At 34.7% G+C, this 23,225-nt stretch overlaps 3 protein-coding genes across 3 annotated transcripts; 1 reads left to right on the top strand and 2 right to left on the bottom strand.

Annotated features, from left to right (window-relative positions):
* The first annotated feature begins 930 nt into the window (after positions 1 to 930).
* On the top strand, positions 931 to 2,975 carry LOC120340498 (uncharacterized). Its single transcript, XM_039408775.2, has 3 exons — positions 931 to 1,038; positions 1,431 to 1,574; positions 2,118 to 2,975. The coding sequence occupies exons 1-3, from the start codon at positions 959 to 961 to the stop codon at positions 2,275 to 2,277; spliced, it is 384 nt and encodes a 127-aa protein (XP_039264709.1). The 5' UTR covers positions 931 to 958; the 3' UTR covers positions 2,278 to 2,975.
* Positions 2,976 to 4,198: 1,223 nt separating this feature from the next.
* LOC120340486 (uncharacterized) lies at positions 4,199 to 13,237 on the bottom strand. The gene is made up of 16 exons (XM_039408762.2): positions 12,892 to 13,237; positions 12,123 to 12,265; positions 11,756 to 11,881; positions 11,334 to 11,507; positions 10,999 to 11,119; positions 10,200 to 10,283; positions 9,719 to 9,910; positions 9,078 to 9,150; positions 8,490 to 8,609; positions 8,080 to 8,216; positions 7,466 to 7,605; positions 7,142 to 7,277; positions 6,394 to 6,626; positions 5,596 to 5,730; positions 5,223 to 5,282; positions 4,199 to 4,988 (listed from the first exon to the last, which is right to left on the bottom strand). Exons 1-16 carry the CDS (start codon positions 12,962 to 12,964, stop codon positions 4,290 to 4,292), a joined length of 2,646 nt encoding a protein of 881 aa, XP_039264696.2. The 5' UTR covers positions 12,965 to 13,237; the 3' UTR covers positions 4,199 to 4,289.
* A 5,788-nt stretch (positions 13,238 to 19,025) lies between these two features.
* Positions 19,026 to 22,737, bottom strand: LOC120340491 (uncharacterized). Its single transcript, XM_039408768.2, has 6 exons — positions 22,527 to 22,737; positions 22,191 to 22,316; positions 21,265 to 21,976; positions 20,680 to 20,859; positions 20,110 to 20,238; positions 19,026 to 19,911 (listed from the first exon to the last, which is right to left on the bottom strand). The coding sequence occupies exons 1-6, from the start codon at positions 22,642 to 22,644 to the stop codon at positions 19,560 to 19,562; spliced, it is 1,617 nt and encodes a 538-aa protein (XP_039264702.2). The 5' UTR covers positions 22,645 to 22,737; the 3' UTR covers positions 19,026 to 19,559.
* Positions 22,738 to 23,225: the final 488 nt, after the last annotated feature.

Raw genomic sequence — 23,225 nt, 5'->3', positions numbered from 1 at the left:
GAGATAAAACTTTGTCATACACCAAACTCTCGCATTGGAATAATTAAACATTTTCGTCATTTTGTTCCATAATCCAAATGAACCAGGAACCACCGAGAATTAGGCAGTTCAGTCAATGTGATTTAGGAACTTTATCATGTTGTAACCAATGAAATAACGACATAACAAGACACGCGACTTCTCGCGTGATAAACTAGCAAGACCAGTCGTAACTTTGCGTTAAAATGCCTCAGGGGTTGGTGATAAAATTTATCGCTGTTGCGATGACGCCGTCACTGAATACTTTTTTCATTATGAGTTGATTGTTGTAAAGAAGAAGCTCTTTTTGGTATTTGAACTTAGAGACACAAGACGAATGATTTAGTTTTCATTCAGGTGAGAATACCTGTATATTTAATTTAGAAACAAAAATGCCAATGATAGAAGATCAGTTTTCAGTGAGAGAAAGACATGCCAAGAATTTGATATCGGGATATACCACAATTTTACAATATGAAAAATATTGAAAACTTGTATTACGCAAAATACTAAGTATACGTCGGAAATACTGTATGCATTAAGTCTTGGAGCGGTATTTGGCGTCCACAAACCCATCTTTTTAATTTTCACCGTAAATATCAACTAATTGTATATAAGAGAAAGAGCATATCGAAGCTTTATAGGCCATTTTGACAGTATTTTTGGCCATATATGTACGTGGAATTATGCAAATTACTGCTGTTAACATTTCAATATCTTTTTATTTCCGACATTTTAGTACGCAGATTCGCATGATATTCGCGTGAGCAGTCTACTAAATTAATGAATTAGCCTGAGCTCTATTTCCGAGATTTGTCCACATTGTTCATTTCTTGAGTATTCCCAGATCATATTATATGCTAGCTCTTATCAATGTGGATTACTGTAATTTCCTTTTTTATTTCATTATAGAATAAAGTTAAATACAATTAAAATAACAATGTCAATCCGAGAGAAATCTCCATCCCCACCTCTCTCCCTGCATCCTGATGATCAAGATGAAGATCCAGCAACAGAAGAGTAAGTCGTACCAAAATAACCGTATAATTGAACAATATCGAATCAATTCAATATCGAAAATTTGAAAAATAAATATTATTTTGTAGAATATTAATTATCAATATACTCACCAATCGTCATACAAAATATGTATAGCGGTACAACATTTTCAGTGGTGGGATTCAATTTTTTTGTCAGCCGGGTTAATCACAAAAGTCATATTTTTCACCTGGTTCTGTTACAAAAGGTCATTGACAGTAATGCTAACCGATTCGCTGATTTCATAATATTCCGTGAGACGGTTCTATAGAACCGATGCGAACCGGCTGAATTCCAACAAATGTTACATTTTGATTTCAACGGACATTTCATATCTTAAATCTGCAAGCAAAAAATATTTGACTTGTTTTTAGAATGTTCAAGATGCGTATGGGTGCTTCACCCCACCACACAAATCCACGATCGAGAACACTGGTAGCATGGAAAGAAACTATGCCCATCGAAGATTACAGATATGTTCGACAACAGAAAAGAAAGCAGAAAAATGTACCAACAACGTAAGTTATATTATATAAGTTATACACTATATATTTTTATCATCCCCAAATGTTCAGTTGTTCATACTCATAACTTCTAATCCCGTAATTTATATTTTAGTGATTATATTTTAGTGATTCTTAAATTGACAAATGTTTCTGTAAAACCAGTAATTCAAATAGTAAGTGAAACACGAATAGATTCAACAAACATTTGTCTGACAAGATATAAATGAATATATCAGCAACTTTTTAGAGTAGGCCCTAACAGTTAAATTTCTTTGTCGTGATTTTAGGTATATCTCTTATACTTCCGAACAGCTCAGTGATTATGCTCCTTTTACTATTATGGATTTCTAAGAACTTATTCGAAATAAGTTAACATTAATTTCGGACTGCAAATTCCAGTAATTTCTCTTTGACGTAACATGGTCTAACTCTACTACCTTCGAGTTCGCGAAATATGTATGGTCTTGTTTCGAGAAACACATAAAGAATATCAGTTTTTCTACTCTGCGTGGAACCGGAAATTTGGTAATAACTGACATTTCGTTTTTATTGCAGCATGTCAGATTACAAAGAGCAACATCTAATTATCGCTCACCGCCTCGCTGAAATGGAGAAACGTCGTGTTGGAACTCGATATCTTCCCAAAGACCAAGCCGCTCACTCATCGAAAAAGAAAAGTGCCAAAGACAGCATGGCTGACTGTGTGATAAGCTGAACTATTTTGCGTGTCGAGTTTTTATTTCTTGGTTGTATAATTGATGGCTTCATTGTTGAATATTATTAATTTATCCTTCACATTGTTTAAAAATTGTGGTAACTTGCATAATGTTTGCGTTTAGGTCAAGGTTTCCGCAAAATTTATCTCGTATTGCTAGAGCTAGACTGATGAATTTTTCCATTAGATTTATTGGATAACGTGCCTTCTAAACAATATTTTTCATTTCATTTTGTAAATCCAGGAAATAGAGTCCTACGAATGATGTTTATTGATAAATGTGTAATATTAGTAAAACGAAAAGTAATGGATATAATATTTTATCAGTTTCAGCGTCCCGAGGCCCGTAGCAAGTTTTAATATTATCTGTATTTGTGATATATACTGGGAAACGATAGAAACGCGTATCTATTTCCTTGCATAGTTTGTCTTACTCCCTTACATAAATATATATACTGCCTGAAATCAATTATAGATTGTAATGGTTCGTTTTTCAACGCAAACTAAATATATCTATATATATTTTGTGGAGTATATATGTGAACAATAATACATCCCTATTTTGATATCAGTTGGTAAATTTATTTTCGTTTCGACCCTTTGTATTTTTACGATCACTATGTTTTGAGTTGTTTCACAATTGTACATTTTAAATTATGAAATTACCTGAGTCAATAAAGTTTACGAAGTAAATCTTGTATGTACGTATATAAATACATATTTAGTCATCATTTTTAGTTTTTAAAAACCAAACATCGAAGAATAGTAAACTACAGAAACGTTTCTAAACATGTTCTTTTGTTGATGGCCCCAAACCTCTTTATGATTGTGTGTTTCAATTCAGTTGTCATGAACTCCCAGTAAACATACCTCGTCAATTATTAAGATCTCACGTTGTAGCAATTCCTCTTCCAGTTAGCACCTATCTGCAGGTCGGGTAGGATAGGATTTTTTAATTTATTTCATTGGGATGACCGGTGAGGTGGTCCGAACTAGTGGAAAGCCATGGACTTTCGCTCAGTTACAGTCCAGTCTTTTTTACGCTTTACAATGATGTCAAGTTAGTAGTCTGTTGTCGCCAATTTGGTATTTTGTACAATATTGAGGGAAATGCCATCTTTTCATAGGAATTTATCAATCCAATTTATTCGCTATTTTTTCAATCAATGTCGCAATGTCAAAAATGTGAAATCTGGACAAAAGTATACTACATATTTGTTTCAAATCGTTTAGACGTCGATTTGTAAATGGAGATGTTGATTTACTGGCTTGCCTGCAGGCAGCCCTGAAGGCATGTTATGGATTTATACCCAACGACTACGGTAGATAAACAAATTAAAAGTAGAATATATATAATACGAAATCGGAAAATTTAAAAAACTGTGTAGTGCCTCAGATTATTCCACGTTTGCTTGTGAGCAAGATATAGCGCCCAAACGAATACAAGGTAGGCTACATTCCAAAAGTATGCATTCAAATGTAAATGTTCAAAATATTGAACGCCGCAAGTAGTCTGTAGCTGCCGTAAAATCACACGCGCGGATACGCTGTTTTCCAAAGGGCAATTTTGTAAGAGCATATATATTCATATTGTCTGCGAACATTATATGATTTTTTCAATAGTCGAAGACGCCCGGCATTAATACTAAAGGTCAGGCAAACTCCAGGTTACCAACACAAGTTAAGTAGGAGGAACGTTCAGCGCTACTGCCCAACACTCCCGCCAACTTTCATAATGAAGCGAGTGTAATTAACAAGCTAGATTAATAGCATTCATTGCTGCGAGAAAACCCGACCATCCGCTGTAGACTTCAGCTCACACCACAAGCCAAGGGGCTAACATAAAGTACCCTCAAAATAAACCATGCACCGATCTATAGCCCCAAACCCATACCATCACAGACAAGACTCAATTGAGATATAAACTCCAACAGTGTTTATAACATGAAAGAATAATATTAAACAAAAAAAAACTAGAGTACGAACATCCATATAAATAACCCAAATAGTTATCACCACTCCCCACTGCTTTCAGCACTGTTATCTAACGTCAATATAATCTGATCATCAGACATAGTAACCTGATAAGAAATGCTTTTAGTACCAGACTTGTCACCCAATTCTTCACCATCTGCAGCTGACACAGGAAGAGTCAAAATATGTTTTCCACTTTCAGTTGTTGACAGTGGCAACGTCACAACGGAATCAGCAGATTTAAGTTTATTCACCAAGGAAAGGGGTAAAGGCGGTCTAGGCGATGCTGCATTAGATGTTTTGTTACTCGCTCCTGCCAAATTGTTTGATTCTGAACTTTTAATAGTATGGATGACGTTGGCAAGAGTTCCATTCTTTGTGACAGCTTTCGCCCGGTCCTGGGTTTTGTGAATTGTCTTTTTCTCTGCTGCAGGTAACCGCAAAACCGAAGATAGTTGCCTTCGCCTTGCATTGCACGACTGAGATCCATGCATAGTCTTAGCAGCCTTACCACTATTAATTGATGAACTTTGTACGCCGACATTTATTGTATTTGCCTTTGATAAAACATTTTGCTTCTTCTCTGGTAATATTGCATTTGTACCAGCTATCGAATTTATGATTAAAGGTTTTGTGCCAATCGGAATTGCTTTTCCTACAACCGGAATCGGTTTGACAACCCCTACAAACTTGGGTAAATTGGTTGCACTCGTTGTTGGTGCTGAATTCATTTTCCCCTGCAAAAATTGATATTGGCCATTCAACCATTGTATATATGTGAATAATATGAATGAAACCAATCCGACGCTAAACAGTGCCCTAACAGTCAAGTATATAGCTCGAGAGCAGATTCCATGTAAATCATATTTCAAATATTTTGTAAATGTATTGCGACACTTTATCTTTAGCATAGGGTTTGTACCAGGAGCTAGGCAATCATATGAACTTTAAATTTCAAAAATGGTGCATACCTTTGAACTAGTCTCTTCAGAGCTGCTATCAGTTTCTGCTGATGTAGTAAGAACTTCAACCTGGTTGAGTAATATAGAAATGTTAGAAATAAAGAATGGGAAACGAGATTATTCATAGTTCACAATTTAATAAACTGTATCCACAAAATTAAGCATTTTCACATTTTTAATGCACTTAAAAATTAAACACGGGTGACAAGTGACATAGGCAAGCACCAAAGGCAACATTTTGAATGTAAATGATAAAATCGAATGGTAAATACTATTTCGAAAAACAACTTCCTTCTGGAGGATTGCAATCAAATAAATTAGTAGGCTATTTACCAATGACACATCGGATCGATTACCAAGAGAAAACCTAATATTTTCATACCTGCAGAGGTTTATTGTCAGATTTGACATCCTTCTTTGCTTTTAACGATGCTTGTAACAACAAGAAAGATGCAGCATTCTGCTCCTTTGTCTTGTCTGTCCATTCAATTTCTCTCATAATGCAAGTTCCAGGCACCTGATCATCAATACAATAATAACTAGGCAAATTGCATAGAATGAAAAAAACTGATTTTAACAGAGAATAACCAACACCGTTTACGTACACCTCTACAGGTATAAAATTAAAACATTGAAAACAAGGCACAAGGTAACAAATTTTTGGTACAATGCAATTATTCAAAATTGGAGATGATGATACAAGAAGAGAATATTATATTTTATGATATAAATATATGAAGAGCATGTACTGCTAATAAAGTTGAGCAAGAATTTTTCAGAGATTTCACAACATAGCCATTGAAAGGGACACGTCCTAATATAGACACAGAAACTTGGAAGTCAATTCAGAAACTCACGGCCATAAAATTTTAACTGTGGGTAGATTGATAAATTCTCAACCCATTCCTATAATGACAACATCTTGTTCATGGCATTAACCGCACAGAGTTTGAGTATTCCATAATTCAATTCAGTTTAGAATTACACGAAAATATCAAATTAATTAAAAATTTCTGTGAACCCTTTTGAAATATAAATTTGACATTAGACATTTTATACCAGAACACAATTTCCCATACTGAAACTCTTACTCTCTACTTTTCCATCCGTTGAATCTACTTCTTAAGGATCAAATTAGTTAGTAAATTTACCAGATAAAAAAATGGAGCAAAAGACAAACCCAGATTGATCCAGAATGAACTTTCCTTTTTCCATCTGCAGTCTTGACTGATGATTCTGTCACTTTATTATCTTGACTATCAAGTGATATATGACAAAGGTGACTGGAGGTTGAAGTTTGAATGTGAACCTGAGGTGGTATGGTACTTTGGTCTAAACTATCCTTCTTTGCTCCAGCAGATGCATTTATGCCAGCTCCACCCGGCTGACACAAAAAAACCTGTCGCCCTTGATCTAAATAAAGAATTATATTTATCGAAAAGATAAAAGAAATTTCACAGATCAATGAGATTTTCATAAATTCCCTATTTATAATAAACCTCGTCACACTGCCTTTATGATATATTTATTGATATAAAAATGGAATCACATTTATAAATCCAACTTTACAAACTGCGTAAAAACAACACTTATAAATGGAGTTGATCTCATGACTATATATGGTTGTATAGTAACTCTTTCTAATCCAGTGGTTCCTAGACTGCGGTCGTGGGCCAATTATGGCCCACTCAATCGATTCAATATGGCTCGCTGAACTTGAGTAGAAAGAAATAGTTCAACACTTTCTATTTCTCGATACTGCCGATTGTCATTACAAAAAAAATATGTGTTTTATGTTTTTGTTGTCAGAATGATCAGCTTCTGGTTGGCAAAACACAAAAATCATACTCTCTATTGCATTTTGTGTTCAGAATAAAATAAGTCTTGATTCAGATTCAACAACTGTTTAGTAAAGTAAATATAATTACCCTGACTAATTGAACTTGTAGGATCAATTTCCAATTTATACCACTGGTTTTTCGGTTGCAAAAACATTCCAGAACTTGCGATGGGTTGCAGATTTGCAGCATTATTTCCAGTACAGAAAGAACGTTTTGATGAAAGCTAAAAAAAAGAAGATATTGTACAAATAAATTCATACTTTTCACAACTATCCTCAAAAAATAATTGTTTAATTTGTAAGCTAGTTCCAGGTAAGAAATTTTTCTTCTTCATAGAAAACTCATGAACAAAACTTCATGAATTTGGGGTATTTTCATAAAATATTTACAAATATTCCTAAATCAACATACATTTTGAACATGTGGTCGAATTCTGGGCATTCTAATATATGACAATAATTCTGGTGCTCCATCAGATAAGGGTAGGACGATGTAATCGACAAGTAAATGTTTGACATATTCTTTTTCTGCTTCTGGCCAATCTGTCACCCCTGTTAAAAAATCATTGCGTCAATTTTTTATGGATATTTACTAAAACTAACACCAAAATAGAAAAAAAATGAAAGGGATTAGAAACATAAATTAGGAACTCCAACTGAATACAGCAAGGTTTAGGCAACCCCAAAAAAGATTTCTATTTACTATAGTGAAAATTTATTCAACTCTTATTTGCCAGACCCGACCCGTGGTCCATAATTTGCCCCCCCCCCCCCCCACTCCTTTTCTAGAATATGCTCCGAATGACTTGGACTCTGTTTATTTGGGTCATCCTGTAAAAAGAAATTTGTAGACATAACTATGATGCCTAGAACTGAATGAAAACAGCATTCTATAGTTGAATACAACATATGATTACTGTTAAAAGCATAAGTTGCAACTAATACCCCCTCTATTAATATTAAATGTATGATATAGTGTAAACTTTGATGCCGTTGTGTGTTGCCGAAATAGTATATTGGCCTCACTTGATAAATCAACAGTTTCTGGTGATTGTTGTTCGATGTCATCAGGAACAAGTTGCAAAACTTTAGGTAGAAAACGAAACTGATAAACGAGCCGAATTCCATCAACCTTTCTCATAATACCTTTCTGATAATAGTACCTTAAAAAGAATTCAAAATATTATTAGAATCAGACCTGGATAGCTTCAAACAAGGCTTTGAACACGGGTGACTACTTTGTCAAGAATATCGAGACAAAATAATTTTTCAATATTCCATTAAATATTGACATGCAGAATCAACTAACACAAAAAATCAAATTCGCCTCACAAAATAACGTTTCTTTCATTAAACAATATATTACGACCAATACCAACTCATGGTAGTTAACATAAAAATATGAACAAAATAACATAATATTTATGTTTATTTACCTCAATGCCCTTCCCAGTGACTCGTAATTCATGCTTGGTTTATTTTTAAGTTTTCCCCACAAATACGAAACAGATTTTGTATCAACAAGTTTGAAAACTCCCTTCGATACATCCATCCATCTTGAAAACAACAAATCAAGATTTAAAAGAACGGTACAGTAGTGCTGAATAAACAATGCAAACTCTAATTTAGCAAATACAGTAGAAACTCTATTTACAAAATTAATTCGTTCCGGAAGCCCCTTCGTAAGTTGAAAATCCCGTACATAGGGACGCATTTTACCTGTAAATGCCCAAATTAGTCCCCAGAAAACTTGAACATTATATTTGTATAAATTGTTTCGCAGCAAACAAACGGGCCAATAGGATGGCAGATAGTTGCTGGGCGTCTGACAGGACACTAACCTCGCAGGCATTAATTTATTATTTGCTCTTGAAACTATTCTTTGATTCAGAAAAACGCAAATGTTATTACGTGACCATTGGACATCCCTGCTTCAAGCACTGCATTAAACTAACCTAAAATAAACAAATATCACTATACAGAATACAGTTACACACGTTTTGAATATAATCAAATTTTCTTACCTGATGAACCTAGGACAAGTGATCGGGTCTTGAAGAAGAGCCAACATGAATTGCCATAGAAAATAGCTTGAGCCTAAAAATTTACCAAAAAAATTACAAAACAACTCTAAACTTACAGAATAATATGCAAAAATCATCAAATAGTCGTCAATATGGCTCTTGGCAAATTTGCTTTTGCTCAATAAAACTTGTTAATGCGTAATGGAGGGGGATATTCCCATTTTGCTTTATCATAAATATTCAATCAGTAATATTTCCTTTGCTCTCTAAATATCCCTCTGCAACAGTCCTTTAAATGTGTTATCCATGGTTCTACTCCACACTCTAAACCAATCACAATTTGCAAACATGTGAAATACTACTACATTTTTAGGCATGTTACCTTACAGCATGAAGTTGAATTGAATTAGGAATCATGTGCTGTTGATTTGAATAAAAACAGTCAAAATGAATAAAGGAAGGAGCATAGCCAGGGAGGGGGGGGGGAGAAAATATTTACCTATCTGAGACCTGAGTGAGTGGCCTAGTCTAACTAAATGAGCTATTTTAAAAGATTTGGAGAAATCAGAAGAATGACACAACTGAGTTCTCAGTTGCAACACCTAAAAAAAAAGCTGTAAAATAAGAGAGGGTGAACATACTTTTATGTCTCATTGTTGTTTTTATCTTATTTCCAGACGTTTTTCTCTTTTTTGCATCTGTTATGCCATCGTCAGCAAAACTCAGTTTTGAATCTTCAGTCGAAAATTTGCTTATTTTATCTTGGGTGATGGCATTCAATGTTTCCAATGCAAGTCTCTTCTGTTCTTGTTTTGAATATTTAGTTTTTGGAGCTGATAATTAGATATATTGAAGAAGATGAGCTCAATTTGAAAATCCTGTATACTGTTACGTTAATACCATACTGTTTTATTAGTGAAACATGCATTTTTGTGCTTTAAATAAAGTATATATCACAATTCTTTCACAAAGGTAACATGTTGAAAATCAGTAACTAACAGTAAACTAACTAACACTAAGCAGTAAATAACAACTTCTGGCAATCATGCTTTCCAAAAATATCAAGATCCTTAATTATAGGTTGAAATAACAAATCTGTTTAAAGATAAATTAAAGATTCACCTGTGTTTGATTTACTATTTTTATTAGACCTCTTCATGTTCTGTCGATTTCTCGCTCTGCCCTTGTCTGTTGTGCTTTCTGGCGCTAAAATAAGATAGGATTTACATATTTATCCCGGGGGAGAGGAAAACCAATAGGACTGCTTTATCATATGGTGAACCACGGTCTCTGGTCCGGTTATCAGTCCATGTCAGATATGAGATTAATTAGCCAGTTATTTGTTTCAGATGCATGGACTTGATGGGGCATGGAGCCATACCCGGCCAGCGGATACGTGAACCTCCCTAAGGCGGCGAGGAGTCCAGCAATCATCTATTTGTGGGTGAAAAATTTTATCATTAAATATCTTAAAGTGAGTGTTGTAGTCTATTCTACAACCATACTTGTTGGAAATAGACAATTCTTTGACCCCAAAAAGTATTCTTAACTTGACTCTGTAATAGTTTTTTTCATCAACTCAAAATTTTATTAATGTCACCACATCTGGGCAGAACCTACAGCTAAAAAGCAATATGGCCTACTCTAGATAGCATGATTTTGCACAAGTAAAGTGAAAAATTCAAAATACCACCGACTATCGTTTGATGTAATGGCCTGGTCTATGAGTACCATGCGTTGGCTTGCAACCCTTATGACCACCACTTCACTGAGTAGGCTATTCCTAGCTGTAAAGATCCCCGTCCTATTAAAATTTGCAATAGCTAATTATATATCAGTGGCTACTTGTGTCCAAATCCTCTTAGTCTTTATGAATTAAGGATGCAAAAAGTAACAGATTGAGTTCAGAGCAGTGACATACCATGTTGCAATCTCAAATATTCAAGGTGAGCCCACAATACATCACCATGAGGCAAACGTTCAATAAATTCCTGTTTGCTTATCATTGCAAGTTCTCTGCCATTTATGTGAAGATTCTTTACCTAAAATTATAAAGAAAAAACCTTTAGCCAATGAAGTGAGCGTAGTATTCTAATAATTCATTATGTGTTCACGATTAAATTTTTAATATATACCTCCTCATGTGATGGAATATATCAGGATGAGGAACATTGTAAATCAATGTACTTTATTAATTAATTCATTTATCATTTAATCAAGCTTCATCTGATAACACCATCAAAGAACTCATCCAACCTTTGCTTTATCCAAATGAAAGAGTTGTGCAACAAGAAGCATCCAGATATAAACGTCGTCTTCGGACCATGATAATGGATCAACATCCAAAATAGCTGATGCAGAACGGCCCGAATATTGGCCAGCAGGATTCTCATCAACAACTACTTCAACATTTCCAGAAGTTTCAAATGCCTGAATAAAAGTGAAATAACTTATGAATAATAATTTTAAAAATGAAATGGAATTTAGTTTAAAAATTATTATAATACAAGCACCTACCACTATATGAAGTGACTTAGCTTACAAAAGGCCACATTAAAGATTTTCAAATTCTCAAAATTATGGTAGGCATTTTTGGTGTTCTGTCGCATTTTACAACCAAATGCATTGGACATAAATAAATGAGATAGCCTATTATTGAAATACAAATTTCATAATACATTGGTAGCATGATGTACAAGTTCTGATTCCGAACACTCGGTGATATCTGTGACAACATCTTCGCTAAGACCAATGCATGACAAGGCATCTGTTGCATTGCCATCTGCGAAGTCTTCTACATTCACCTGAAATGTGAAATTTGTATGTGTTTATATGTCTACGTGAAAAAAAATGAAATGGTTCATTATTGAATATGCATGTAATAATCCCAAGACAGCAAGATGAGTCGACTACATTCAACCAATGTTTTATCACTACATAGAAAAGTATGACATAGCTTTTACAATCATTTGGAAATGTCTTGACATTCTGGAGATTAATTATCAAGCTCTATAAATAAGCAATTCATTCATCAAAAACTCATACCGTGAGGTTTTGGAATTCTATATTATGAGACTCTTCTGTAGTGATCAATCCATAACCAGCAGAAGTAGGCCTACTTCCATTAGCTAAAACTGGATTTTCCCTGCTGTTCTTGCTTTTTCCTGTATCGACAGCGCTCACTTGAACTAAATAGAAAATGTAAAATTAACTGAATGGTTAACAAAATATTTATTGAAGATTTAGACTGCATTGTTAGGTTTGGATGTAAAGAGCATTAATTCAGTTGCAAAGCCCAGAAGCTATTTTAATTCATGACAGGAAAGAATTCAACATTTTGATCATAATACCAACAAAAACTAATTTCAGCACTCTTCTGCCGTATTCACAACTTTCAAGTACTTCACATTTTATGGAATACCGTACTGTGATTATATAGGTATGGAAGTACAGTACAGCAGTAAGGTAGCGTACCGGTACATCAGTACAGCAATATCAGAATATGGGTAGTTCTGTTGTTCCAAATTTTGTGCAAAATATGTAGTACCGGTACCGTGCTTTCAGAATATAGAATAATTCTGTAATTTGGACATGAAATCGTGCATATGAATGATCAAGACGAACCCAATTACAACTACGGTATGCGTAATTCGTCAATCTCAAACCAGGAAGTTCATAACTTTTCCGGGTAAAAAACTGACGTGAACCGGTAAAAATCACAGCTTCCGGGTTTGTATTTCCTTTCAATTCTGTATTCACAGCATCGTCTATTAGTAAGGAACTTTGTTTGAATCCCAAATTATACTATAAATACCTGCTCGCAGTAACAAATCGATGCTTTTGGGCTGTTCGATTTCTGCTAGATCGTCTCTTTCCTCGGTCGCCATTTTTCATTTCCTGGTTCGATCTGTTATGCGTAAGGTCACCAGATAAAAAAAACTACGATAGTTCCCCGACCTCTGACCTTACTGCCTCGAGAAACACCTATGGTACCGTAACTGTTCACCTATTGTCCAATTTGAGCATAAAGATTTATCTGCGTTATATTAACAGTGGACCGACTGTATTTGCAATATTTATTTCCAGGGCACAGACTTCCTTGTTTATTTCCGTAACAATGCATAATCAGCAGGAAAATTCAACAGTGACGTAACAATTCATATTAAGCAGTCTGCCATACACCCTTTCTCTCAGATAGCATGATTGTAAACATTAACTAGTTTTTGTAAATTAATTGCTCTTAGATTTGCTTGTAGATTATTTGTCTTTTAGTTACGGATTGTTAAGTTATTTAGGTATGAATAAAAAATTAAATTCATTTTGTTCTGGCGACTGCTTGCATATTTTGGGGCAATTTAATGATTTTAAAGATTTCGAAAATAGTGCCTCCATGTGCCATTCAAGGGTGAAACAAAGTAATGACCACTAAATTTATTCAAATCTAATCTGAACCCTTCAGCTCAATGCTGTTATGGGCCTTCAAAAACAAATTTAGCGATTAGTGAGACTATAGCAACTAACCCCCAAATGTACCCCATTTCATGTTGAAATCATCAAAACAAAGTTAATTTTTCCCAAAATCCGAACAAAGACTTTCGTAGGAATCAAATTACGCCAGTTTTATGACCCACAACATGTTCCATCCATTCATTATCAAATTAAAATTTATATTCTCAAGACCTTTGACACTGATTGAAATAATTATCTCTAAGTTCCCATCCGTACGATGTACCTAATTACCCTTATTGAGATAATAGGAGTTTCTGTTTATAACGTGAATCACGAGCTCACGTTTACAGTATTTAATTAGATGTACGATCGACGTATAAATACGACTCCGATATCTTTCGAAGGAGGACGATGTGAGAGAAGACGATGTAAACCATTCTAAGCTAGTCTGGATAAATGTTATAAGATTTATATTCTGTGTGTTGTGGAAATATACGAATAAAAACATATAAAGATTTTTAACGCATCTTCATTCACGTGGGCGTTGAAGCTGAAGGGTGAACGGGTGACTTGCAAGTTCTGAGACAATCTACAAATTAGCAATATACGGTAACATCACATTCATTTAACAATCATTTGTGCTATAAATGGTGACAAAGCCGACTTGAATTAACCTTCTGAAACGGAGCAGATCAACAGCGTTCAACCACAAGTACGGACAACAATCAGGACTGGCAACAATTTGACGGAATCAACGAAAAAGCTGACCAAGCGAAAGTTTTCAACAATTGCCGAGAGACCGTCTCTACAATACGGGCGAAAATCAAATTCGACCAATTTACGAACGTCGGGGAGATTCAAATTGCCTGGAAAAACGATTGAAGTAGCAAATTGCTGACAAGTCGAAATAATGAAGAAAATTATGATAAAACAATAATCTCAATTGAAAACAGTTGAACTATGGTAACGGACTCTGGAAACGTTAAAATCATGAATATGGACTGTATTGAACATCGATCGAAATGAACTCTTTTAGAACATGATATATGTTCGAGGTGAAAAACCTAATCAAAAACGAACTGTTGAAAACAATGAACTATATGGACTGTTTTACGGTAAATTACGCGCTCTATTCCGAATAATAGAGAGAGGAATTTTCGCGCATACCTAATGGATATACAAATCAGGAGCATGTTATTCTACAATTTGTTTCATGATTTGCAGGTTTTTCTCCTCATTGAGACAGACATTTTTCATTCTTCCACTATTACTAAGGTAAAGTACTTCTTTTTCTTCTTATATATACATGGCGTTTCATTCGACTTTTAATTTTTATAAATTAATTGATGGTAACAACTTTGAATATTCCGATTTCAAAACCTTTCAAGAGATTTATATTATTGAATATTTGTGGTTAGCATTTCTTTTCGATTAAATAGATTTCGTTAGAATTAAAATGCTTTCTAAAAGTAGATTCGAGCGAGTCATACTTTTAATTATTTACAAAGCCGTCATATAGAACGGTGAAATAATAAGCTCGTTAAACAAAAATTGTATCCAAAAGCGTTATTTTTTCAAAAAAGCCCTGAGATGGCATAAACTTAAAAATGCGTTTTTTCTTCCCGACATGGGACAAGCATATATATATTGACCAACTAGGTCTACAAAATCGTAACAATGCGATAAAACGAGTATAAGTATTTTAACTTAGCGAAATACATTAAATTGAAAATATGTTTTAACCGTCCAAACCAAAATTTTTAAAATGAAAATACGCCATCCTTCTGTAATTCTACTTTACAACCTTTACCCTTTCTATAAACTCTTCTTCATTTCAATGTCGTGTCTCATTATAGATCATATACATTTAAATATTTTTTTTTGACCTATATCATTAATTTTAGCATTGTGTATTGTATTTTTCTATACATTTTCAATTTATTTGAGGGTGCCAAATCTTTAAACTTCCAGTTAGTAAGATGGGGAGATAATATAGCAACTAACCCCCAAATGTACCCCATTTCATGTTGAAATCATCAAAACAAAGTTAATTTTTCCCAAAATCCGAACAAAGACTTTCGTAGGAATCAAATTACGCCAGTTTTATGACCCACAACATGTTCCATCCATTCATTATCAAATTAAAATTTATATTCTCAAGACCTTTGACACTGATTGAAATAATTATCTCTAAGTTCCCATCCGTACGATGTACCTAATTACCCTTATTGAGATAATAGGAGTTTCTGTTTATAACGTGAATCACGAGCTCACGTTTACAGTATTTAATTAGATGTACGATCGACGTATAAATACGACTCCGATATCTTTCGAAGGAGGACGATGTGAGAGAAGACGATGTAAACCATTCTAAGCTAGTCTGGATAAATGTTATAAGATTTATATTCTGTGTGTTGTGGAAATATACGAATAAAAACATATAGAGATTTTTAACGCATCTTCATTCACGTGGGCGTTGAAGCTGAAGGGTTAACGGGTGACTTGCAAGTTCTGAGACAATCTACAAATTAGCAATATACGGTAACATCACATTCATTTAACAATCATTTGTGCTATAAGACAACTTGCTTGCTTGATCGCCAATCACTTCAACTTCAAAATGGATTCTGGCCATGATCAAATTCACTTTTTTTTTCATTCTGAAACTAGCATGTAAAATTCGAAAGAAGAAAATTGATGAAGGGGAGCCGTGAGGAACCAGAGCTGGAGATCAATCAGCGGCACCGACAAGGTTCAAATAACTAATTAAACAATTATAAGGCCTTCTAGGGTCGATCCGTTAGATGTAGCTGATTGTTCGGAAGTGCCCTCCATCATTGAACACTGTTTTGCAAGTACACAACTTTATCACAGACTTGAAGTCGGTTGACCCATATATTCCCCTTTTCAGTTGTTCAATGGAAATGGGGCAACATGCTTTCAACAACTTCATAACATCTATTGCGTTTAGTTTCGACTGTGGTTCTATCTATCGCAGGGTCGTCCAACCCGCGGGCCATATGTGACCCGCGGAAGCATTGCGAGTGGCCCGCACTGTATAAATGTCTTGGCGATCTTCTCGCGTGGAGTTGATGATGATTTGAAATTACCGAAGAGCTTGCAGCCATTATCCCTATTAGGAGTACGACTAGCATTAGAGGCATTGATTTGTTGGGAGCTGTGATAAAAGTAATCAAGCGTCTCGGCTTGTCTTTGGCGAAACTTTCGGGAATAACCCCTGATGGCGCCCCATCAATGGTTGGGAAACAACAGTTTTATTGTTCTAACAATTGTGAAAATTTGGTTTGATGGTATTGTTCATTTTTTCATTAACCTGTAGTTAGTGTAGCAAAACTAGAACATAACTGCCATGTTAAGTGGGCTGCGCCGTTATTAGTAGACTACATGTGGCCCTTCGGCCAAAAAGGTTGGACGACCCTGATCTATCGTATGTAAGGCTGTTTTTGGTTTGTCTATGCAGCGTTTCCTAAACTGTGTTCCGCGGAACACTAAAGCATCTTCGAAGTGTTCCGTGGAAAAGGAATCAAAAATACGTCTAAAAGGGTCGTCATGGCGATCTATGGAACGTGAAGTTGTCGCCCAATTGACCGTTTGATATCGCGTCACATTAGGCCTAAAATGGACTAACTAGGGTGGGGTAGTGGTATTTTCGTTAACCATCGGCCTAGCTTGTTGACTGTTAAGTTCATTATCAAGTTTACTGCAATGATATTGATTTTGCTATAGGCAAACAAGTAGGTCTAAACTCTAAAGAATAAAGGCAAAAGATCAACTCTTCTTCCTCCATCTCCGCCTGATGGTTTTACATTGAAATGCTGAAAAATTACCTATTTTTGCTAAACTCTATTCAGTAGGTAAATAAACGGCAGGTCTGCAGCTCGCAAAATTGCGGCGGGTACTTCTACCTCCATTAGACGTAACTTTAGAGGCAAACACTACGTATTGGAAGTAAACGACATAGAATGGTAAACTAAACGCATTGATTCTTATACACAGCATTTAAATAAAAAATAAAAAAACATTTATAATAAATGCATTATGTAAAATATTCAATCATATTTTAGGTATGTTTAATTAACACAATTCTGTTAGTTTTCGCGGCGCATTCAGCAACTCGCCACGAGAACCCACTGGGAACCAGTTTACATTACACCAGTTTTCTTTATCATTTTTACTCTTTCATTTTTTGGTGTTCCGCAAGGCGAGATAAAAAGTGTAAGTGTTCCGTGGCCAAAAAAGTTTAGGAAACGCTGGACTATATACGGTTAGGGTATAGCGAATTCCATGATTTGGATATGTGCGGTCTTGTCATTTGGGCATATCAAAATTATTTCAACAAATCACAGACCTTGATTCGCGATATGTATACAGTGATGTCTAGAAGGCGAAGAAACTTCAAAATATAATTCAAAAGTGTCTAGAAGCAGGGCCGGAGCATTACCGCTTGAACTGACAACTCTGTCGCCTGAACGAAGCTTCACAGCTGTTGGTGGGTCAGCATTCGCCAGCAACTATTTTTACTTTTATGCGAGTACTATAGGGCTTGCTTCGAGCAAACATGAAAATTCATTACTTTTCACATGAGTCACATTTGCAATATTTCGTCAGGTGGAATGTATGTTCGGCTGACAACTGTATATAGGCTACTTCGCTTCAATAAATTGTTCAAAAAATGTCAATCTGTTCCGGCAAATTTGTTATTTGAATCTTCAAATTAAAATCGGCCAGTCCCCACACACCATACTTGGATGGTAATAAAAACTGACGTATTGGTCCAAAAAATATCTTACTAAAAATTTGTCTCAATCGAAACTAGAAACGACAATGTAAAGCCACGATAAAGAATGAATTTTGGGAATGACGATGTAATTTTCAACGTTTCAAACTCCTTTCAGAAATTCCTAATTTGGACGTAAATACATTTCATAGGCCCTACTGAATGGTTAACATTCGGTGAATCTTATGTAGTAGAAAGTAAAAGCTTATCTTTAACGAACAATCCTCAAATAAAAATTGCAACTGAGAATATTGGGAAATTGTGAATTGCTTATGTATGTAGCTTCAACAAGACTGCTTGAAACAGATTACAGCGTCTAATTAGAATAAGTTCGTAATATATCATGGTCTACCTTCAGACAAAACAAGATATATATAACTTATTCAAACATTTATTATTCGTTATTTGATTGATGTATATATTGTTTTGTTTGGATTTTTCATTTTCAGATTTGAACTATGATATATTCTTCTTTCACTGCCCAACTCCCAATCAATTTCAAAGTATATTTATAGTTATTAACAACCGCAGAAGTCGGGCAATTTTCTGTTCCCTTCGTGAGTAAAATATTATCACAAGAGTCGACTACCCTATCATTGGCCCAAATCATGGAATTCACCAACTTCTTCCTGGGACATAAACTAACTACTGTTGATATTGTCTTCGTGGTGTTTTTCATTAGAGACGTTACCTTCACTTCATTTACATTGTCTGTCTTATCAATATTATATTATGCTTGCGGCACTTATGGCACAATCGTGTCGTACCTGTCGCCCATTTTTCTTCCAAGAAAAAAAAATCATAAATATATATTATAAATTAGAATACAATCAGAGACTAATGAGTTAATGAGAAAGCATTCATATATGGCTAAATTGCTTAAAACACAGTGTGCGGCAGTGACAAAAGTTATTTATTTGGCGAAAGAGTGATTGAAGCAAGATACATCACCAAAAATACGTTGTCAATAATGATCAACTTATCTGCCAATAGATTTGATAACGTTGAAATAACGCTGAATTATAATATTAGGTTACACCGCCTAATGTTATACACAGTCACGAATTAACGAAGTATTTTGCTTGTATATAACTTAAATATATGGTATGTGGTTTCTGTTATGAGTTTGTCATTTCTATCTTCTTTTAGAAAAACTTACGTATACGTGAAAGAAATTTTATTTAATGTGTTAATGAAAAGACGTGTATATGGAAGTCACGTCGTTTCAGATTTCTTCATTTGGGAGCCCATTCTTTCTTTGCAATGTCATATATCTGTTTTAGGCCCGTTTTTAGTTGAGTCCAATCACATCTTTCATCTGGCGCGTTACTGGATCCACACTGAATAAGATTATTTAGGTCCTCATCATGTGACCAAGAGGTAGGAATTACAGCATGAAGTTTGGTAAAAAACCATCTTGATAATATACAGGCATGCACGTGTGAATCGATTCCCCAACATCGGTTCTTTTTACAATAACCTCTCACTTCTCCACAGTGCATACCGAGTTTCAGAGAAATAGAGTTTGTTTGCCAAGAAACTAGTTCACATTGTGTTGATTCAGTACATATTGTATCCGAGAGCAACCTGATAAATAAAAAAGGTCGAATAATTGAAAAAATATATAAATGGAAACATGACCTCCAATATATATATAATTGTGAACCAAGTGTGTCATGCCTTTCCACGAGCAAGCGGGTCCTCCCAAGATGATTAATTGTCAAGTCTGTCTAATTTATTTTGCTCTGGCATCGCGCTCTATTTAATTTCGAAAAAATACTTTACCTCTGTATATGTGAACTTTCTGAGCATTCATTTCTTGGTAGAAATTTTACTGAACTAGTATCCGTTATCATGACATCTAAATTCGAGTCAATTTTGAAATCTGTTCCGAGCAGATCATATAATACAGCACTGAAAACGATGGTGAAGTATAATTATAAAGAAACATTCATATGCTATTGGGTAAACAATTGTTGAAATAGTCGATATAGACACATTAAATGTAGGACTTTCTCTGTAAACTACTTAAATTTTAGAGATGGTAGTGGAAGACAAGTACCACGTTGTTCACTGCAAATATTTTCAGTAAAGTTACTGTACAAATCTTAATGATTGTTATTTACAACAAAAAAATTGATATAATTTATTACATAAACCAGGTAGAATACTTATATTTATTTGTTGCAGCGTTCTACATCAAATAGGACATTCTGTGTTACATTCTCTTTTCTATAAATTGTTGAATAGTCGGAATACGGAAATCGTATAAGTTTCTATGCCCCAAAATATTAAATTTCACTGTTTTCAGTGCTGCCATGGACAAAATAAAAGTATTCTTTACATTGGACCTACCCGTGTTTCCAAAATTGCTCAAAAAGCTTTGCGGTATTGTACATTATAGTTATTGCCGCCAGAGGCGGTTTATCCATTGTATTCGTCAACCTCATAACTGGGTGAAGTCGCTGACATTCAAACGATGCATAATAGGAATCACAAAGTGGAGTTCCTTCATCGTGTCTTGCAACTATGTATCTGAAAGAGATAAAGAATTATAAGTGCCTAACTCCAATGCAAGATGTGGATTCAAGTAGAGTTTTGTATATACATCATCAAAGAGGAGGGAAATTCCTACTCGGAATTAAAATTCAGACGTGACTCGTTTTATTTACACACTGTCGTCGATTTTGGATACAATTTATAATACTTTATTTAAGATAAAATCGTTTATTAAATTGATCTTTCTAGTCTATCAAAAGTTTCTCAAGGGATTCCAGTGAATAAGTAAATATCTGATGGGAATTAGGTTTTTATCACCATTCTGATTTTTATGCATATCGGTGATGTAAACACACAAAAATAATCGTGATGATGCAATATATATGAATGTCTGGAGTTTTTTTTATTATGATACATTGTGCAAGCTTGCTCAAAATATACCTGATTTTATCCGAGACCTTCATAGGCGTTCCTTTAGTTGGATTTAATATTGCGTCTGTAACGTCATCTCCACTTGATGACGTGATACACAATCCATACAAACGTGGTATTCCATACCATCCTTGCATTTTCAACAGATTAAGAAGTTTAGTTTTAGCACGTTCAAAGCTTTTGTCAAAATACTGTTTATCGCTTTTTCTTGCAATCGTGGGATAATTCATCTTTTCTATAGATGATTCTGGTGGAGTTTTCTTTTTGACGAAATTTCTTAGAAGTATTGGAACGCTTACAGTGGATGAAATTTTGATGTCACCTTTCCATTTTGACAAACTACGGAAATTGTATTTAATCCGCGGGTCTTTTCGACTATACTCTAGCTGCGAAATTTCTCTGCAATTGAGTAAACCATTCAATAACGCATTTTCTTTTAGCAAATGCCATTTTGAATTGCTCTGTTTATTAAGATTTTGATATATATTTGTAAAGTTACTATTAATTCTTTTCATTTCAAGAGCAATAAGCTCTTCGTTAGTAGATTCCGTAACAAGCGGCAACTTGTGACTTTTTGAAAGATTTTGGCCCCATTGCGTTGGCTCATTGGGATCAATAGGGATTTGTCTTTCGGCATCATCTGGAGTCACGCTATCTGTTCTCATTTCCATCACTGGTATAATTTCGAAAAGCCGTTCCATCTCAGATTCCCAGTTGAAAGCTACATGTGAAATATTTGTATTCAATTTCTCAAGCTATTTTTTTTGATAGCATATATCAAAATACTGAAAATTTTACTCTTTGTCGAAGTTTAATTAGGAAAAGTTTCACGTAAGTTTCCGTCGTACCGTATGAGTATGTAGTATTACATGCCATACTCTGTACCGTATGTCAAACTTAATATATATATATGCAACTATAAACCTTCGACCTACTTGAATATTTTGCCATTTCCACAACCCAGAATTGATTTTTTTCTTGAACATTCCAATGATCAAAGTCGTTTACTCCTCTCCTTTGACGGCTCCTCCCTTCAGACGCAAACGTTTCGTCTGAGCAAACTAAGAACAAAAAGGATTTACCAGCTGGAAAGTAACACACATTCGTATCATTTATTACTTTGTTAATGCTTTCAACAGTTTCGATATTTTAACTTTTCTTGCTTTTGGACACACATTTCGACAAATGTTAGACCTTTTGGGCATATATACTTTTAAACAAGTATAAACGACCTAACTATATTTATTCGTTTAAAAAATATTCAGACTTACCTTGCTTGTAATTATAGTTCATTAGAAGTAATAAATAATTAAAAAAGCACAGCAACAGTGTCACAGATAGCAGAGGATTACTTGGTATAATCAAGCGAAATATATCGAACGGTGACATGGCAGGAACCGATGAAACCAAAATATTTCGGTATATACAGTTTTTATTATCTACCTCATTTTTGAGAATCTAAAAACATATAGTAATCGGTTATCAACGTCATTGCAAATAAATATAATATTTTGTACTCATCTAATTTATCTTTTGCACCCTGATTCAAATTGACCTACACTCTGTCTTTATAGTGGATTATACACCATTTGTCATGATATAGGACATTCTATACTTTAAATATAGGTAATTGCCTTGATTCTTCCAATTACTACCTGGACTTTACGTTTGATATTTAAGATTATTTAGTTAGGATAGTATTTGAGGTTATCGAGCAAAACCATTTGCACTATACTTAGCCTGGGGCAAAAGCGCGTTGTCGGTATCATCCAAAGCATGACGCTGGCTCTCTAAAGTCTGAGAGTGTAAGACTGCAACATTTTTGCGCGACTTCTTTTTATTAACGTATTCAGTCGAAGTAATTAGTAGAATTGCCGTCGTACAAACATCAAACAGTTAAGTTGTGATATCTTAAAAAATCTAATTCGAGGCTGCCCAGCCCGGGGGCCCCATGCGGCCCGCCCTATATG

This window comes from Styela clava, chromosome 14, assembly GCF_964204865.1.
Source record: "Styela clava chromosome 14, kaStyClav1.hap1.2, whole genome shotgun sequence".
NCBI lineage: Eukaryota > Metazoa > Chordata > Ascidiacea > Stolidobranchia > Styelidae > Styela > Styela clava.
This window is presented reverse-complemented; position numbering and strand designations above follow the sequence as displayed.

Coding starts and splice junctions, on each gene's coding strand:
- LOC120340498 (XM_039408775.2), top strand. CDS start 959: ATGTCAATCCGAGAGAAATCTCCATCCCCACCTCTCTCCCTGCATCCT. Junction 1,039..1,430: donor GAAGATCCAGCAACAGAAGA/GTAAGTCGTACC, acceptor ACTTGTTTTTAG/AATGTTCAAGATGCGTATGG. Junction 1,575..2,117: donor CAGAAAAATGTACCAACAAC/GTAAGTTATATT, acceptor TTTTTATTGCAG/CATGTCAGATTACAAAGAGC.
- LOC120340491 (XM_039408768.2), bottom strand. CDS start 22,644: ATGTCACCGTTCGATATATTTCGCTTGATTATACCAAGTAATCCTCTG. Junction 22,317..22,526: donor GAACTATAATTACAAGCAAG/GTAAGTCTGAAT, acceptor TTTTGTTCTTAG/TTTGCTCAGACGAAACGTTT. Junction 20,239..20,679: donor GAGCAATTTTGGAAACACGG/GTAGGTCCAATG, acceptor CATCGTTTTCAG/TGCTGTATTATATGATCTGC.
- LOC120340486 (XM_039408762.2), bottom strand. CDS start 12,964: ATGGCGACCGAGGAAAGAGACGATCTAGCAGAAATCGAACAGCCCAAA. Junction 8,217..8,489: donor TCACTGGGAAGGGCATTGAG/GTAAATAAACAT, acceptor ATTCTTTTTAAG/GTACTATTATCAGAAAGGTA. Junction 6,627..7,141: donor TACAAGTTCAATTAGTCAGG/GTAATTATATTT, acceptor TTCTTTATTTAG/ATCAAGGGCGACAGGTTTTT.